This window comes from Chiloscyllium punctatum, unplaced genomic scaffold, assembly GCF_047496795.1.
Source record: "Chiloscyllium punctatum isolate Juve2018m unplaced genomic scaffold, sChiPun1.3 scaffold_330, whole genome shotgun sequence".
In the NCBI taxonomy this organism is placed as follows: Eukaryota; Metazoa; Chordata; class Chondrichthyes; order Orectolobiformes; family Hemiscylliidae; genus Chiloscyllium; species Chiloscyllium punctatum.
In genome coordinates this window covers 3,614-19,254 of record NW_027310064.1, presented here as the reverse complement: position 1 = coordinate 19,254, position 15,641 = coordinate 3,614, and the positions used below count along the sequence as shown (strand labels likewise).

The window sequence follows — 15,641 nt, the reverse complement described above, 5'->3', positions numbered from 1 at the left end:
GGCCATGCTAGATTGTCCCATAGGGTTAGGGACATTAGTCAGAGGGAAATGGCTCTGGGTGGGTTACTCCTCAGAGGGTCGGTGGGGACTGGTTGGGCAGAAGGGCCTGTTTCCACACTGTAGGGGAATCTAATCTGTGGGTGGCACGGTGGCACAGTGGTTAGCACTGCTGCCTCACAGCGCCAGAGACCCCGGTTCATTCCCACCTCAGGCGACTGACTGTGTGGAGTTTGCACATTCTCCCCGTGTCTGCGTGGGTTTCCTCTGGGTGCTCCGGTTTCCTCCCACACTCCAAAAATGTGCAGGTCAGGTGAATTGGCCGTGCTAAATTGCCCACAGTGTTAGGTAGGGGGTAAATGTAGGGGTATGGGTGGGTTGCGCTTTGGCGGGGCGGTGTGGACTTGTTGGGCCGAAGGGCCTGTTTCCACACTGTAAGTAATCTAATACAGTACAGTGAGTGTGTGTGGGTGTGTTTGTCAGGCTTGGAATCTGGGGTGGGTTCAGCCAGAGAAGACGTGCGTGTGGGAGTGAGAATGTGTGTGTGTGTGTGTGTGTGTGTGTGTGTGTGTGTGTGTGTCGAGAGAGAAAATGCTTGTGTATGTGAGAGTGAGAATGTGTGCGTGTCTAACAGTGAGAATGTGAGCGAGAGAATGTGTGTAAGAGTGAGAATGTTTGAGTGAGAGAGAATAATTACATGAGAATGAGAACGTGTGTGGGAGAGCAAGAATGTGTATGTGAGAGAGTGAGAATGTGTGTGTGTGGGAGAGCAAAGAGAATGTTTGAGAGTGAAAATGAGAGTCAGAATCTGTATGTGTGGGTGTGTATGTGTAAGAGTGAGAGAGACAGAGAGAGGGAGAGAGAGAGCATGCTTGTGTGTGTGAATGTTGGCATGTGATAGGGAATGTGTTTGAGAGTGAGAATGTGCGTGAGTGAGAGAGTGAGAACATTACTGTGAGAATGTCTGGGAGAGAGAGAATATTTGCGTGAGGGAGTAGGAATTTTTGTATGTGAGAATGTGTGTATGTGTGAGAGTGTGAAAATGTTTGCATGTGAGAGACAGAATGGTTTTGAGTGAAAGACAATGTGTGCTGGAGACTGAGAATGTTTATGTGAGAGAGTGCGATTGTGTGTGAGTGAGAGTGTGGGGGAGGGTGAGAGTGTGGGGGAGAGTGAGAGTGTGGGGGAGAGTGAGAGTGTGGGGGAGGGTGAGAGTGTGGGGGAGAGTGAGTGTGTGGGGGAGGGTGAGAGTGTGGGGGAGGGTGAGAGTGTGGGGGAGGGTGAGAGTGTGGGGGAGGGTGAGAGTGTGGGGGAGGGTGAGAGTGTGGGGGAGGGTGAGAGTGTGGGGGAGGGTGAGAGTGTGGGGGAGGGTGAGAGTGTGGGGGAGGGTGAGAGTGTGGGGGAGGGTGAGAGTGTGGGGGAGGGTGAGAGTGTGGGGGAGGGTGAGAGTGTGAGGGAGGGTGAGAGTGTGAGGGAGGGTGAGAGTGGGTGTGTGACAGACTGAGAACGTTTCAGAGAGTGAGAATGTGTATGTTAGGGAGTGAGAATGTGTGAGTGTTAGGGAGGGGAATGTGTGTGTTAGGGAGTGAGAATGTGTGTGTGTTAGGGAGTGAGAATGTGTGTGTGTTAGGGAGTGGGAATGTGTGTGTCTTAGGGAGTGAGAATGTGTGTGTTAGGGAGTGGGAATGTGTGTGTCTTAGGGAGTGGGAATGTGTGTGTTAGGGAGTGAGAATGTGTGAGTGTTAGGGAGGGGAATGTGTGTGTGTTAGGGAGTGAGAATGTGTGTGTGTTAGGGAGTGAGAATGTGTGTGTGTTAGGGAGGGGAATGTGTGTGTGTTAGGGAGTGAGAATGTGTGTGTCTTAGGGAGTGGGAATGTGTGTGTCTTAGGGAGTGGGAATGTGTGTGTCTTAGGGAGTGTGAATGTGTGTGTTAGGGAGTGAGAATGTGTGTGTTAGGGAGTGGGAATGTGTGTGTGTTAGGGAGTGGGAATGTGTGTGTGTTAGGGAGTGGGAATGTGTGTGTGTTAGGGAGTGGGAATGTGTGTGTCTTAGGGAGTGGGAATGTGTGTGTGTGTGAGAGTGAGAATGTTTGCGTGTCAGAGTGAGAATGTTTGCGAGAGTGAGAATATTTGCGTGAGTGAGAATGTTTGCGTGTCAGAGTGAGAATGTTTGCGTGAGAGTGAGAATGTTTACGTGTGAGAGTGAGAATGTTTGCGTGTCAGAGTGAGAATGTTTGCGTGTGAGAGTGAGAATGTTTGCGTGTGAGAGTGAGAAGGTTTGCGTGTCATAGTGTGAGAATATTTGCATGAGTGAGAATGTTTGCGTGAGTGAGAATATTTGCGTGAGAGTGAGAATGTTTGCATGTGAGTGAGAACGCGTGTGAGAATGCACATGAGCGAGAATGTGAATGATTGTGTGTGAGAGCGATAATGTGTGTGCGTGCGAATAAGAAAGTGTGAGAGTGACAATGCGTGTGGTGAAAGTGAGAATGTGTGCGCGAGAGTGAGAAAGCGTGTGAGAGTGAGTGAGAAAGTGTGTGAGAGTGAGGGAGGTGCGCGCGCGTGTTTGTGAGAGAGAGAGAGAGAGAGAAAGGGCAAGTGTGTCATGTGAGAATATTTGCGCGTGAGAGTGAGAATGTTTGCGCGAGAGTGAGAACATACAGGTGCGTGAAAGAGAGTGCGTCTGCCTGCGAGCGTGTGAGTGAGAGACCAAGAGTGGGAATGAAAGGGAGAATATACGGGAGAGGGGAAGATGATGACTGGTGTGTGAGGAGAGAGAAAAACAGCTGTTGGAAGGTTACACTGAGCTCTTACTTACGGCTGCAATGTAACCAGCTCCGACGTCAGTGATGTGATTAAAGCTGAGATTTAACGTCATTAAAGTCTTGTTCGACTTTTTAATTGTAGAAAGTGCCTCTCCAATCAGCTTGGCTCCGGCATCATCAATCTTGTTGTTTCTCAGAGTTAGATTTTGGAATCTATGAAATAATTTCTCATTAATGCTGGTACAGAGCGACAGGACAGTTCCACCCGGCAAAGCCGAGACCACGAGCTGGAGGGTGGGGGAGGGAGGCGAGGCACAGCACAAGGGGAACACCACACCCCTGACAGCTCCACTCCGAGACCCCTCCCCAGGAAGGGAGTGAAGTATATCGGCCGTTTTTTTGGGGTGAGAACCCAGGAGGTTGCCCCCGAATGGGGAACTGCATCCCTCGATCACACGGGTAGGGAGAGGGACTACAGTGGGTCACGATGGTGGCCTATTCCATCCCCTCCCCGCACCCCCCGGACCTTCACAAGGTGGGCAAAGAGGGACGCACATTAAACACTGGTCCAGACAGCCACTTGCACATGAAGCAGACGAACAAGTTTAAAAGACACATGTGTGGAAAGAGCAGAAAGTGGTCACCAAGTTGGACATGGGGCCAGGCAGCACAAAGGGTTAACATCACGCACGGCCACTGTGGTTCAAACACTGCTCAAAAAACACGTTACCGAGATGCTACATAATACACCCAGGGGAGCACTGCGACACTGCAGCACTGTCAGGGGGACAGCACCGAGACACTGCAGCACTGTCAGGGGGACAGCACTGAGACACTGCAGCACTGTCAGGGGGACAGCACTGAGACACTGCAGCACTGTCAGGGGGACAGCACTGAGACACTGCAGCACTGTCAGGGGGACAGCACTGAGACACTGCAGCACTGTCAGGGGGACAACACCGAGACACTGCAGCACTGTCAGGGGGACAGCACCGAGACACTGCAGCACTGTCAGGGGGGACAGCACCGAGACACTGCAGCACTGTCAGGGGGACAGCACCGAGACACTGCAGCACTGTCAGGGGGACAGCACCGAGACACTGCAGCACTGTCAGGGGGACAGCACCGAGACACTGCAGCACTGCCAGGGGGACAGCACCGAGACACTGCAGCACTGCCAGGGGGACAGCACCGAGACACTGCAGCACTGCCAGGGGGACAGCACCGAGACACTGCAGCACTGTCAGGGGGACAGCACCGAGACACTGCAGCACTGTCAGGGGGACAGCACCGAGACACTGCAGCACTGTCAGGGGGACAGCACCGAGACACTGCAGCACTGTCAGGGGGACAGCACCGAGACACTGCAGCACTGTCAGGGGGACAGCACCGAGACACTGCAGCACTGTCAGGGGGACAGCACCGAGACACTGCAGCACTGTCAGGGGGACAGCACCGAGACACTGCAGCACTGTCAGGGGGACAGCACCGAGACACTGCAGCACTGTCAGGGGGACAGCACCGAGACACTGCAGCACTGTCAGGGGGACAGCACCGAGACACTGCAGCACTGTCAGGGGGACAGCACCGAGACACTGCAGCACTGTCAGGGGGACAGCACCGAGACACTGCAGCACTGTCAGGGGGACAGCACCGAGACACTGCAGCACTGTCAGGGGGACAGCACTGAGACACTGCAGCACTGTCAGGGGAACAGCACCGAGACACTGCAGCACTGTCAGGGGGTCAGCACTGAGACACTGCAGCACTGTCAGGGGGTCAGCACTGAGACACTGCAGCACTGTCAGGGGGGACAGCACTGAGACACTGCAGCACTGTCAGGGGGGACAGCACTGAGACACTGCAGCACTGTCAGGGGGACAGCACTGAGACACTGCAGCACTGTCAGAGGGTCAGCACTGAGACACTGCAGCACTGTCAGGGGGGACAGCACTGAGACACTGCAGCACTGTCAGGGGGTCAGCACTGAGACACTGCAGCACTGTCAGGGGGGGTCAGCACTGAGACACTGCAGCACTGTCAGGGGGACAGCACTGAGACACTGCAGCACTGTCAGGGGGGACAGCACTGGGACACTGCAGCACTGTCAGGGGGGACAGCACTGGGACACTGCAGCACTGTCAGGGGGGACAGCACTGGGACACTGCAGCACTGTCAGGGGGGACAGCACTGGGACACTGCAGCACTGTCAGGGGGTCAGCACTGAGACAGTGCAGCACTGTCAGGGGGTCAGCACTGAGACACTGCAGCACTGTCAGGGGGTCAGCACTGAGACACTGCAGCACTGTCAGGGGGTCAGCACTGAGACACTGCAGCACTGTCAGGGGGTCAGCACTGAGACACTGCAGCACTGTCAGGGAGACAGCACTGAGACACTGCAGCACTGTCAGGGGGTGAGCACTGAGACACTGCAGCACTGTCAGGGGGTCAGCACTGAGACACTGCAGCACTGTCAGGGGGTCAGCACTGAGACACTGCAGCACTGTCAGGGGGTCAGCACTGAGACACTGCAGCACTGTCAGGGGGTCAGCACTGGGACACTGCAGCACTGTCAGGGGGGACAGCACTGGGACACTGCAGCACTGTCAGGGGGGACAGCACTGGGACACTGCAGCACTGTCAGGGGGTCAGCACTGAGACACTGCAGCACTGTCAGGGGGACAGCACCGAGACACTGCAGCACTGTCAGGGGGACAGCACCGAGACACTGCAGCACTGTCAGGGGGACAGCACCGAGACACTGCAGCACTGTCAGGGGGACAGCACCGAGACACTGCAGCACTGTCAGGGGGGACAGCACCGAGACACTGCAGCACTGTCAGGGGGACAGCACCGAGACACTGCAGCACTGTCAGGGGGACAGCACCGAGACACTGCAGCACTGTCAGGGGGACAGCACCGAGACACTGCAGCACTGTCAGGGGGACAGCACCGAGACACTGCAGCACTGTCAGGGGGACAGCACCGAGACACTGCAGCACTGTCAGGGGGACAGCACCGAGACACTGCAGCACTGTCAGGGGGACAGCACCGAGACACTGCAGCACTGTCAGGGGGACAGCACCGAGACACTGCAGCACTGTCAGGGGGACAGCACCGAGACACTGCAGCACTGTCAGGGGGACAGCACCGAGACACTGCAGCACTGTCAGGGGGACAGCACCGAGACACTGCAGCACTGTCAGGGGGACAGCACCGAGACACTGCAGCACTGTCAGGGGGACAGCACTGAGACACTGCAGCACTGTCAGGGGGACAGCACTGAGACACTGCAGCACTGTCAGGGGAACAGCACTGAGACACTGCAGCACTGCCAGGGGGTCAGCACTGAGACACTGCAGCACTGTCAGGGGGTCAGCACTGAGACACTGCAGCACTGTCAGGGGGGACAGCACTGAGACACTGCAGCACTGTCAGGGGGGACAGCACTGAGACACTGCAGCACTGTCAGGGGGACAGCACTGAGACACTGCAGCACTGTCAGAGGGTCAGCACTGAGACACTGCAGCACTGTCAGGGGGGACAGCACTGAGACACTGCAGCACTGTCAGGGGGTCAGCACTGAGACACTGCAGCACTGTCAGGGGGTCAGCACTGAGACACTGCAGCACTGTCAGGGGGTCAGCACTGAGACACTGCAGCACTGTCAGGGGGGGTCAGCACTGAGACACTGCAGCACTGTCAGGGGGACAGCACTGAGACACTGCAGCACTGTCAGGGGGGACAGCACTGGGACACTGCAGCACTGTCAGGGGGGACAGCACTGGGACACTGCAGCACTGTCAGGGGGTCAGCACTGAGACACTGCAGCACTGTCAGGGGGTCAGCACTGAGACACTGCAGCACTGTCAGGGGGTCAGCACTGAGACACTGCAGCACTGTCAGGGGGTCAGCACTGAGACACTGCAGCACTGTCAGGGGGAAAACACTGAGACACTGCAGCACTGTCAGGGGGTCAGCACTGAGACACTGCAGCACTGTCAGGGAGACAGCACTGAGACACTGCAGCACTGTCAGGGGGTGAGCACTGAGACACTGCAGCACTGTCAGGGGGTCAGCACTGAGACACTGCAGCACTGTCAGGGGGTCAGCACTGAGACACTGCAGCACTGTCAGGGGGTCAGCACTGAGACACTGCAGCACTGTCAGGGGGGACAGCACTGGGACACTGCAGCACTGTCAGGGGGGACAGCACTGGGACACTGCAGCACTGTCAGGGGGGACAGCACTGGGACACTGCAGCACTGTCAGGGGGTCAGCACTGAGACAGTGCAGCACTGTCAGGGGGTCAGCACTGAGACACTGCAGCACTGTCAGGGGGTCAGCACTGAGACACTGCAGCACTGTCAGGGGGTCAGCACTGAGACACTGCAGCACTGTCAGGGGGTCAGCACTGAGACACTGCAGCACTGTCAGGGAGACAGCACTGAGACACTGCAGCACTGTCAGGGGGTGAGCACTGAGACACTGCAGCACTGTCAGGGGGTCAGCACTGAGACACTGCAGCACTGTCAGGGGGTCAGCACTGAGACACTGCAGCACAGTCAGGGGGAACAGCACTGAGACACTGCAGCACTGTCAGGGGCACAGCACTGAGACACTGCAGCACTGTCAGGGGGTCAGCACTGAGACACTGCAGCACTGTCAGGGGGACAGCACTGAGACACTGCAGCACTGTCAGGGGGGCAGCACTGTCAGGGGGTCAGCACTGACACACTGCAGCACTGTCAGGGGGGACAGCACTGGGACACTGCAGCACTGTCAGGGGGGACAGCACTGAGACACTGCAGCACTGTTAGGGGGACAGCACTGAGACACTGCAGCACTGTCAGGGGGACAGCACTGAGACACTGCAGCACTGTCAGGGGGTCAGCACTGAGACACTGCAGCACTGTCAGGGGGTCAGCACTGAGACACTGCAGCACTGTCAGGGGGACAGCACTGAGACACTGCAGCACTGTCAGGGGGTCAGCACTGACAGACTGCAGCACCGTCAGTGGGACAGCACTGAGACACTGCAGCACTGTCAAGGGGACAGCACTGAGACACTGCAGCACTGTCAGGGGGACAGCACTGAGACACTGCAGCACTGTCAGGGGGAGAGCACTGAGACACTGCAGCACTGTCAGGGGGAGAGCACTGAGGCACTGCAGCACTGTCAGGGGGACAGCACTGAGACACTGCAGCACTGTCAGGGGGACAGCACTGAGACACTGCAGCACTGTCAGGGGGACAGCACTGAGACACTGCAGCACTGTCAGGGGGACAGCACTGAGACACTGCAGCACTGTCAGGGGGACAGCACTGAGACACTGCAGCACTGTCAGGGGGACAGCACTGAGACATTGCAGCACTGTCAGGGGGACAGCACTGAGACACTGCAGCACTGTCAGGGGGACAGCACTGAGACACTGCAGCACTGTCAGGGGGACAGCACTGAGACACTGCAGCACTGTCAGGGGGACAGCACTGAGACACTGCAGCACTGTCAGGGGGTCAGCACTGAGACAGTGCAGCACTGTCAGGGGGTCAGCACTGAGACACTGCAGCACTGTCAGGGGGACAGCACTGAGACACTGCAGCACTGTCAGGGGGACAGCACTGAGACACTGCAGCACTGTCAGGGGCACAGCACTGAGACACTGCAGCACTGTCAGGGGGTCAGCACTGAGACACTGCAGCACTGTCAGGGGGACAGCACTGAGACACTGCAGCACTGTCAGGGGGGGACAGCACTGAGACACTGCAGCACTGTCAGGGGGTCAGCACTGAGACACTGCAGCACTGTCAGGGGGACAGCACTGAGACACTGCAGCACTGTCAGGGGCACAGCACTGAGACACTGCAGCACTGTCAGGGGGTCAGCACTGAGACACTGCAGCACTGTCAGGGGGACAGCACTGAGACACTGCAGCACTGTCAGGGGGTCAGCACTGAGACACTGCAGCACTGTCAGGGGCTCAGCACTGAGACACTGCAGCACTGTCAGGGGGTCAGCACTGAGACACTGCAGCACTGTCAGGGGCACAGCACTGAGACACTGCAGCACTGTCAGGGGGTCAGCACTGAGACACTGCAGCACTGTCAGGGGGACAGCACTGAGACACTGCAGCACTGTCAGGGGGACAGCACTGAGACACTGCAGCACTGTCAGGGGGACAGCACTGAGACACTGCAGCACTGCCAGGGGGACAGCACTGAGACACTGTAGCACTGTCAGGGAGACAGCACTGAGACACTGCAGCACTGTCAGGGGGACAGCACTGAGACACTGCAGCACTGTCAGGGGGACAGCACTGAGACACTGCAGCACTGTCAGGGGGACAGCACTGAGACACTGCAGCACTGTCAGGGGGACAGCACTGAGACACTGCAGCACTGTCAGGGGGACAGCACTGAGACACTGCAGCACTGTCAGGGGGTCAGCACTGGGACACTGCAGCACTGTCAGGGGGTCAGCACTGGGACACTGCAGCACTGTCAGGGGCACAGCACTGAGACACTGCAGCACTGTCAGGGGGTCAACACTGAGACACTGCAGCACTGTCAGGGGGGACAGCACTGAGACACTGCAGCACTGTCAGGGGGAGAGCACTGAGACACTGCAGCACTGTCAGGGGGAGAGCACTGAGACACTGCAGCACTGTCAGGGGGGACAGCACTGAGACACTGCAGCACTGTCAGGGGGAGAGCACTGAGACACTGCAGCACTGTCAGGGGGAGAGCACTGAGACACTGCAGCACTGTCAGGGGGACAGCACTGAGACACTGCAGCACTGTCAGGGGGTCAGCACTGAGACACTGCAGCACTGTCAGGGGCACAGCACTGAGACACTGCAGCACTGTCAGGGGGTCAACACTGTGACACTGCAGCACTGTCAGGGGGGACAGCACTGAGACACTGCAGCACTGTCAGGGGCACAGCACTGAGACACTGCAGCACTGTCAGGGGGTCAACACTGAGACACTGCAGCACTGTCAGGGGGTCAACACTGAGACACTGCAGCACTGTCAGGGGGGGCAGCACTGAGACACTGCAGCACTGTCAGGGGGGACAGCACTGAGACACTGCAGCACTGTCAGGGGGGACAGCAGTGAGACACTGCAGCACTGTGAGGGGGTCTGTGGTCAGGGTGCAGGTGCTGTCAGTGGGTCAGCTCTGAGGGAGAGGGTGCTGTCTGAGGGTCAGCTCTGAGGGAGACGGTGCTGTCAGAGAGTCAGCTCTGAGGGAGAGGGTGCTGTCTGAGGGTCAGCTCTGAGGGGGAGGGTGCTGTCAGAGGGTCAGCTCTGAGGGAGATGGTGCTGTCAGAGGGTCAGCTCTGAGGGAGAGGGTGCTGTCAGAGGGTCAGCTCTGAGGGAGAGGGTGCTGTCAGAGGGTCAGCTCTGAGGTAGAGGGTGCTGTCAGAGGGTCAGCTCTGAGGGAGATGGTGCTGTCAGAGGGTCAGCTCTGAGGGAGAGGGTGCTGTCAGAGGGTCAGCTCTGAGGGAGAGGGTGCTGTCAGAGGGTCAGCTCTGAGGGAGAGGGTGCTGTCAGAGGGTCAGCTCTGAGGTAGAGGGTGCTGTCAGAGGGTCAGTGTTGAGGGAGAGGGTGCTGTCAGAGGGTCAGCTCTGAGGTAGAGGGTGCTGTCAGTGGGTCAGCTCTGAGGGAGAGGGTGCTGTCTGAGGGTCAGCTCTGAGGGAGAGGGTGCTGTCAGAGGGTCAGCTCTGAGGGAGAGGGTGCTGTCAGAGGGTCAGCTCTGAGGTAGAGGGTGCTGTCAGAGGGTCAGTGTTGAGGGAGAGGGTGCTGTCAGAGGGTCAGCTCTGAGGGAGTGGGTGCTGTCTTAGGGTCAGCTCTGAGGGAGCGGGTGCTGAGAGAGCGTCAGCTCTGAGGGAGAGGGTGCTGTCAGAGGGTCAGCTCTGAGGGAGTGGGTGCTGTCGGTGGGTCAGCTCTGAGGGAGAGGGTGCTGTCAGAGGGTCAGTGTTGAGGGAGAGGGTGCTGTCTTAGGGTCAGCTCTGAGGGAGAGGGTGCTGTCTGAGGGTCAGCTCTGAGGGAGAGGGTGCTGTCAGAGGGTCAGCTCTGAGGGAGAGGGTGCTGTCAGAGGGTCAGCTCTGAGGGAGAGGGTGCTGTCAGAGGGTCAGCTCTGAGGGAGAGGGTGCTGTCAGAGGGTAAGCTCTGAGGGAGAGGGTGCTGTCAGTGGGTCAGCTCTGAGGGAGAGGGTGCTGTCAGAGGGTCAGCTCTGAGGGAGAGGGTGCTGTCAGAGGGTCAGCTCTGAGGGAGAGGGTGCTGTCAGAGGGTCAGCTCTGAGGGAGAGGGTGCTGTCTGAGGGTCAGCTCTGAGGGAGAGGGTGCTGTCAGTAGGTCAGCTCTGAGGGAGCGGGTGTTGTCAGAGGGTCAGCTCTGAGGGAGAGGGTGCTGTCAGAGGGTCAGCTCTGAGGGAGAGGGTGCTGTCTGAGGGTCAGCTCTGAGGGAGAGGGTGTTGTCAGAGGGTCAGCTCTGAGGAGAGGGTGCTGTCAGAGGGTCAGCTCTGAGGGAGAGGGTGCTGTCAGAGGGTCAGCTCTGAGGGGAGACGGTGCTGTCAGAGGGTCAGCTCTGAGGGAGCGGGTGCTGTCAGTGGGTCAGCTCTGAGGGAGAGGGTGCTGTCAGAGGGTCAGCTCTGAGGGAGAGGGTGCTGTCTGAGGGTCAGCTCTGAGGGAGAGGGTGCTGTCAGAGGGTCAGCTCTGAGGGAGCGGGTGCTGTCAGTGGGTCAGCTCTGAGGGAGAGGGTGCTGTCAGAGGTCAGCGCTGAGGGAGCGGGTGTTGTCAGAGGGTCAGCTCTGAGGGAGAGGGTGCTGTCTGACAGTCAGTGTTGAGTTGCTGAAACATGTCCCTGTCTGTCTGTTTTCGGAGTGGGCTCCCTGTCCTGTCCTGGGAGAATGTGGCTCAGTGATTAGCACTACTACCTCACAGCACCATGGTCCCAGGTTTGAGTCCAGCCTCGGATGACTGTCTGTGTGGAGTTTGCACATTCTCCCTGTGTCTGTGTGGGTTTCCTCTGGGTGCTCCGGTTTCCTCCCACAGTCCAAAGGATGTGCAGGTCAGGTGAGCTGGCCATGCTAAAAAATTGTCCCATAGCCGTTAGGTGCAATAGTCAGAGTGGGGTGGGTTACTCTTCAGAGGTCGGTATGGATTGGTTGGGCCGAAGGGCCTGTTTCCACACTGTAGGGAATCTAATCTAATTCCAGAAAGGACTGAAATCCCACCCACGTAATCACTCACGGACTGTCTTCAGTCAGGAGCTGGTGATATGGATGTCCTGCTATCGGATTACCGTCCAGTACCACCGACCTGCAGAGACAAAAGCACATAGCATCACACCTCCCGGGGCCACGACACTGCATTTTAAATGATGTCGGGTTCCCTGATTTCCCTGCCTTCTGGTTCCATCTGGTAGCAAGCACAGATCGGATCTCCGCACTGAACAGTTATTGTGAACAACTGTACACCACGAGGATAAATTCAAATTAAATCACACACCCCCCCGCCCCACACACACACTCACACTCACACACACACACCCCCACACACACACACATACCCCACCCCCCTCCCACACACACACACACACCCCACACCCCACCCCCCACACACACACACACCCCACACCCCACCCCACACACACACACACCCCACTCCACACCCCACACACACACCCCACCCCACACACACCCCACTCCACACCCCCACCCCACACACACCCCCACACCCCCCCACACCCCCCACCCCACACACACACCCCACACACACCCCACCCCACACACACCCCACACACACCCCACCCCACACCCCACACACACCCCACCCCCACACCCCACACACACCCCACCCCACACACCCCACTCCACACCCACACACACCTCCCACACACACACACCCCACCCCACCCCACACACCCCACACACACACCCACCCCACACCCCACACACACCCCACCCCACACCCACCCTACACACACACACCCCACACACACACCCCACTCCACACCCCACCCCACACACACACCCCACACCCCACACACACCCCACCCCCACCCACCCTACACACCCACACACCCCCCACACCACCCCACCCACACCCCACCCCACACACCACCCCACCCCACCCCACACACTCCACCCCACACACACACACCCCACACCCCACACACACCCCACCCACACCCCACTCCACACCCCACACCCCACACACACACCCCACACACACCCCACACACACCCCACCCCACACCCCACACACACCCCACCCCACACCCCCACACACACCCCACCCCACACCCACTCCACACTCCACACCCCACACACCCCACACACCACCCCACACACACCCCACCCCACACCCCACACACACCCACCCCACCCCACACCCTCCACCCCACACACACACACCCCACACCCCACACACACCCCACCCCACACCCCACCCACACCCCACACACACCCCACCCCACCCCACACACTCCACCCCACACACACACACCCCACCCCCACACACACCCCCACACCCCCCCCCCACCCCACACACACCCCACCCCACACCCCACACACACCCCACCCCACACACACCCCACTCCACACCCCACACACACCCCACCCCACCCCACACACCCCACACACACACACCCCACACCCCACCACACCCCACACACACACCCCACTCCACACCCCACCCCCACACACACACCCACCCCACCCCACACACTCCACCCCACACACACACACACCCCCACCCCACACACACCCCACCCCACACACACCCCACCCCACACACACCCCACTCCACACCCCACCCCACACACACCCCACTCCACACCCCACACCACCCCACACACACACACCCCCCCCCCCACACACACCCCACTCCCCACCCCCACACACCCCCACACACACACACCCCACACCCCACACACACACACACCCCACCACACACACACCCCACACACCCACACCCCACACACACACACCCCACTCCACACCCCACCCCACACACACACCCCACACCCCACACCCACCCCACCCCACACACACACCCCACACCCCACCCCCCACACACACACCCCCACACACACACACACCCCACACCCCACCCCACACACACACACACCCCACACACACCCCACTCCACACCCCACACACACACCCCACCCCACACACACCCCACCCACACCCCCCACACACACACCCCACACACACCCCACACCCCCCACACCCCCCCCACCCCACACACACACCCCACACACACCCCACCCCACACACCCCACACACACACCCCACCCCCACCCCCACACACACCCCACCCCACACCCCACACACACCTCCCACACACCCCACTCCACACCCCCACACACCTCCCACACACACCCACCCCACCCCACCCCACACACCCCACACACACACCCCCCCACACACACACACCCCACCCACACCCCCACCCCACACACACACCCCACACCCCACCCACACCCCCCCCCACACCCACCCTACACACCCACACACCCACCACACACCCCCACCCACACCCCACCCCACACACCACCCCCACCCCACCCCACACACTCCCACCCCACACACACACACCCCCCACACCCCACACACACCCCACCCCACACCCCCACTCCACACCCCACACCCCACACACACACCCCCCCACACCCCCCCACACCACCCCCCCCCACACCCCACACACACCCCACCCCACACCCCACCCACACCCCACACACACACCCCACACCACACCCCCACACACACCCCACCCCACACCCCACACACACCCCACACACCCCACCCCCCACACACACACCCCCACACCCCACACACACCCCCACCCCCCACCCCCCCACACCCCCACACCCCACACCCCACACCCCCCCACCCCCACCCCCCCCCACACACCCCCACCCCACACCCCACACACACCCCACCCCACACACCCCACCCCACACCCCCCACACCCCCCACCCCACCCCCACACACCCCACACACACACACCCCACACCCCCACCACACCCCACACACACACCCCACCCACACCCCACCCCACACACACCCCCACCCCCCCCACACACCCACCCCACACACACACACCCCACACCCCACACACCCCACCCCACACACACCCCACCCCCCACACACCCCACCCCACACCCCACCCACACCCCCCACACACCCCCCCACCCCACACACACACCCCCCCCCACACCCCACACCACACCCCACACACCACACCCCCACACCCCACACACACCCCCCCACCACACCCCCCACACACCCCCCACACACACCACCCCACACCCCACACACCCCCCCCACACCCCACACCCCCCCCCCACACACACCCCACCCCCCACACCACACCCCACCCCACCCCACACACCCACCCCACACCCACACCCCACACCCCACACACACCCCCCCCCACACACACCCCCCCCCACACCCCACACACACACCCCACCCCACACCCCACACACCCACCCCACACACACACACCCCACACCCCACACACACCCCACACACACACCCCACCCCACACCCCACCCCACACCCACACACCCCACACCCCACACACACCCCACCCCACACACACACCCCACACACACACACCCCACACCCCACACACACCCCCACACACACCCCACCCCACACACACCCCCCACCCCACACACACACACCCCACACCCCACACACACCCCACCCCACACACACACCCCACCCCACCCCCACACCCACCCCACACACACACACCCCACACCCCACACACACCCCACCCCACACCCCACCCCACACACACCCCCCACCCCACCCCCACACCCCACCCCACACACACACACCCCCACCCCACACACACCCCA

General features: G+C 60.2%; 1 protein-coding gene across 1 annotated transcript in view; it reads right to left on the bottom strand.

Moving 5' to 3' along the window:
- LOC140472446 (leucine-rich repeat-containing protein 71-like) overlaps positions 1-12,136 on the bottom strand; it is a gene marked incomplete at its 3' end in the record, with an annotated part of 252,430 nt that extends 240,294 nt beyond the window's left edge. Inside the window, exons 1-2 of the mRNA XM_072567491.1 lie at positions 12,015-12,136; positions 2,815-2,974 (exon numbers count right to left, since the gene is read on the bottom strand). Coding sequence (XP_072423592.1) covers positions 2,815-2,974; positions 12,015-12,136 — 282 coding nt within the window. The remainder of the gene's footprint in view (positions 1-2,814; positions 2,975-12,014) is intronic.
- Between the last annotated feature and the right edge of the window lie 3,505 nt (positions 12,137-15,641).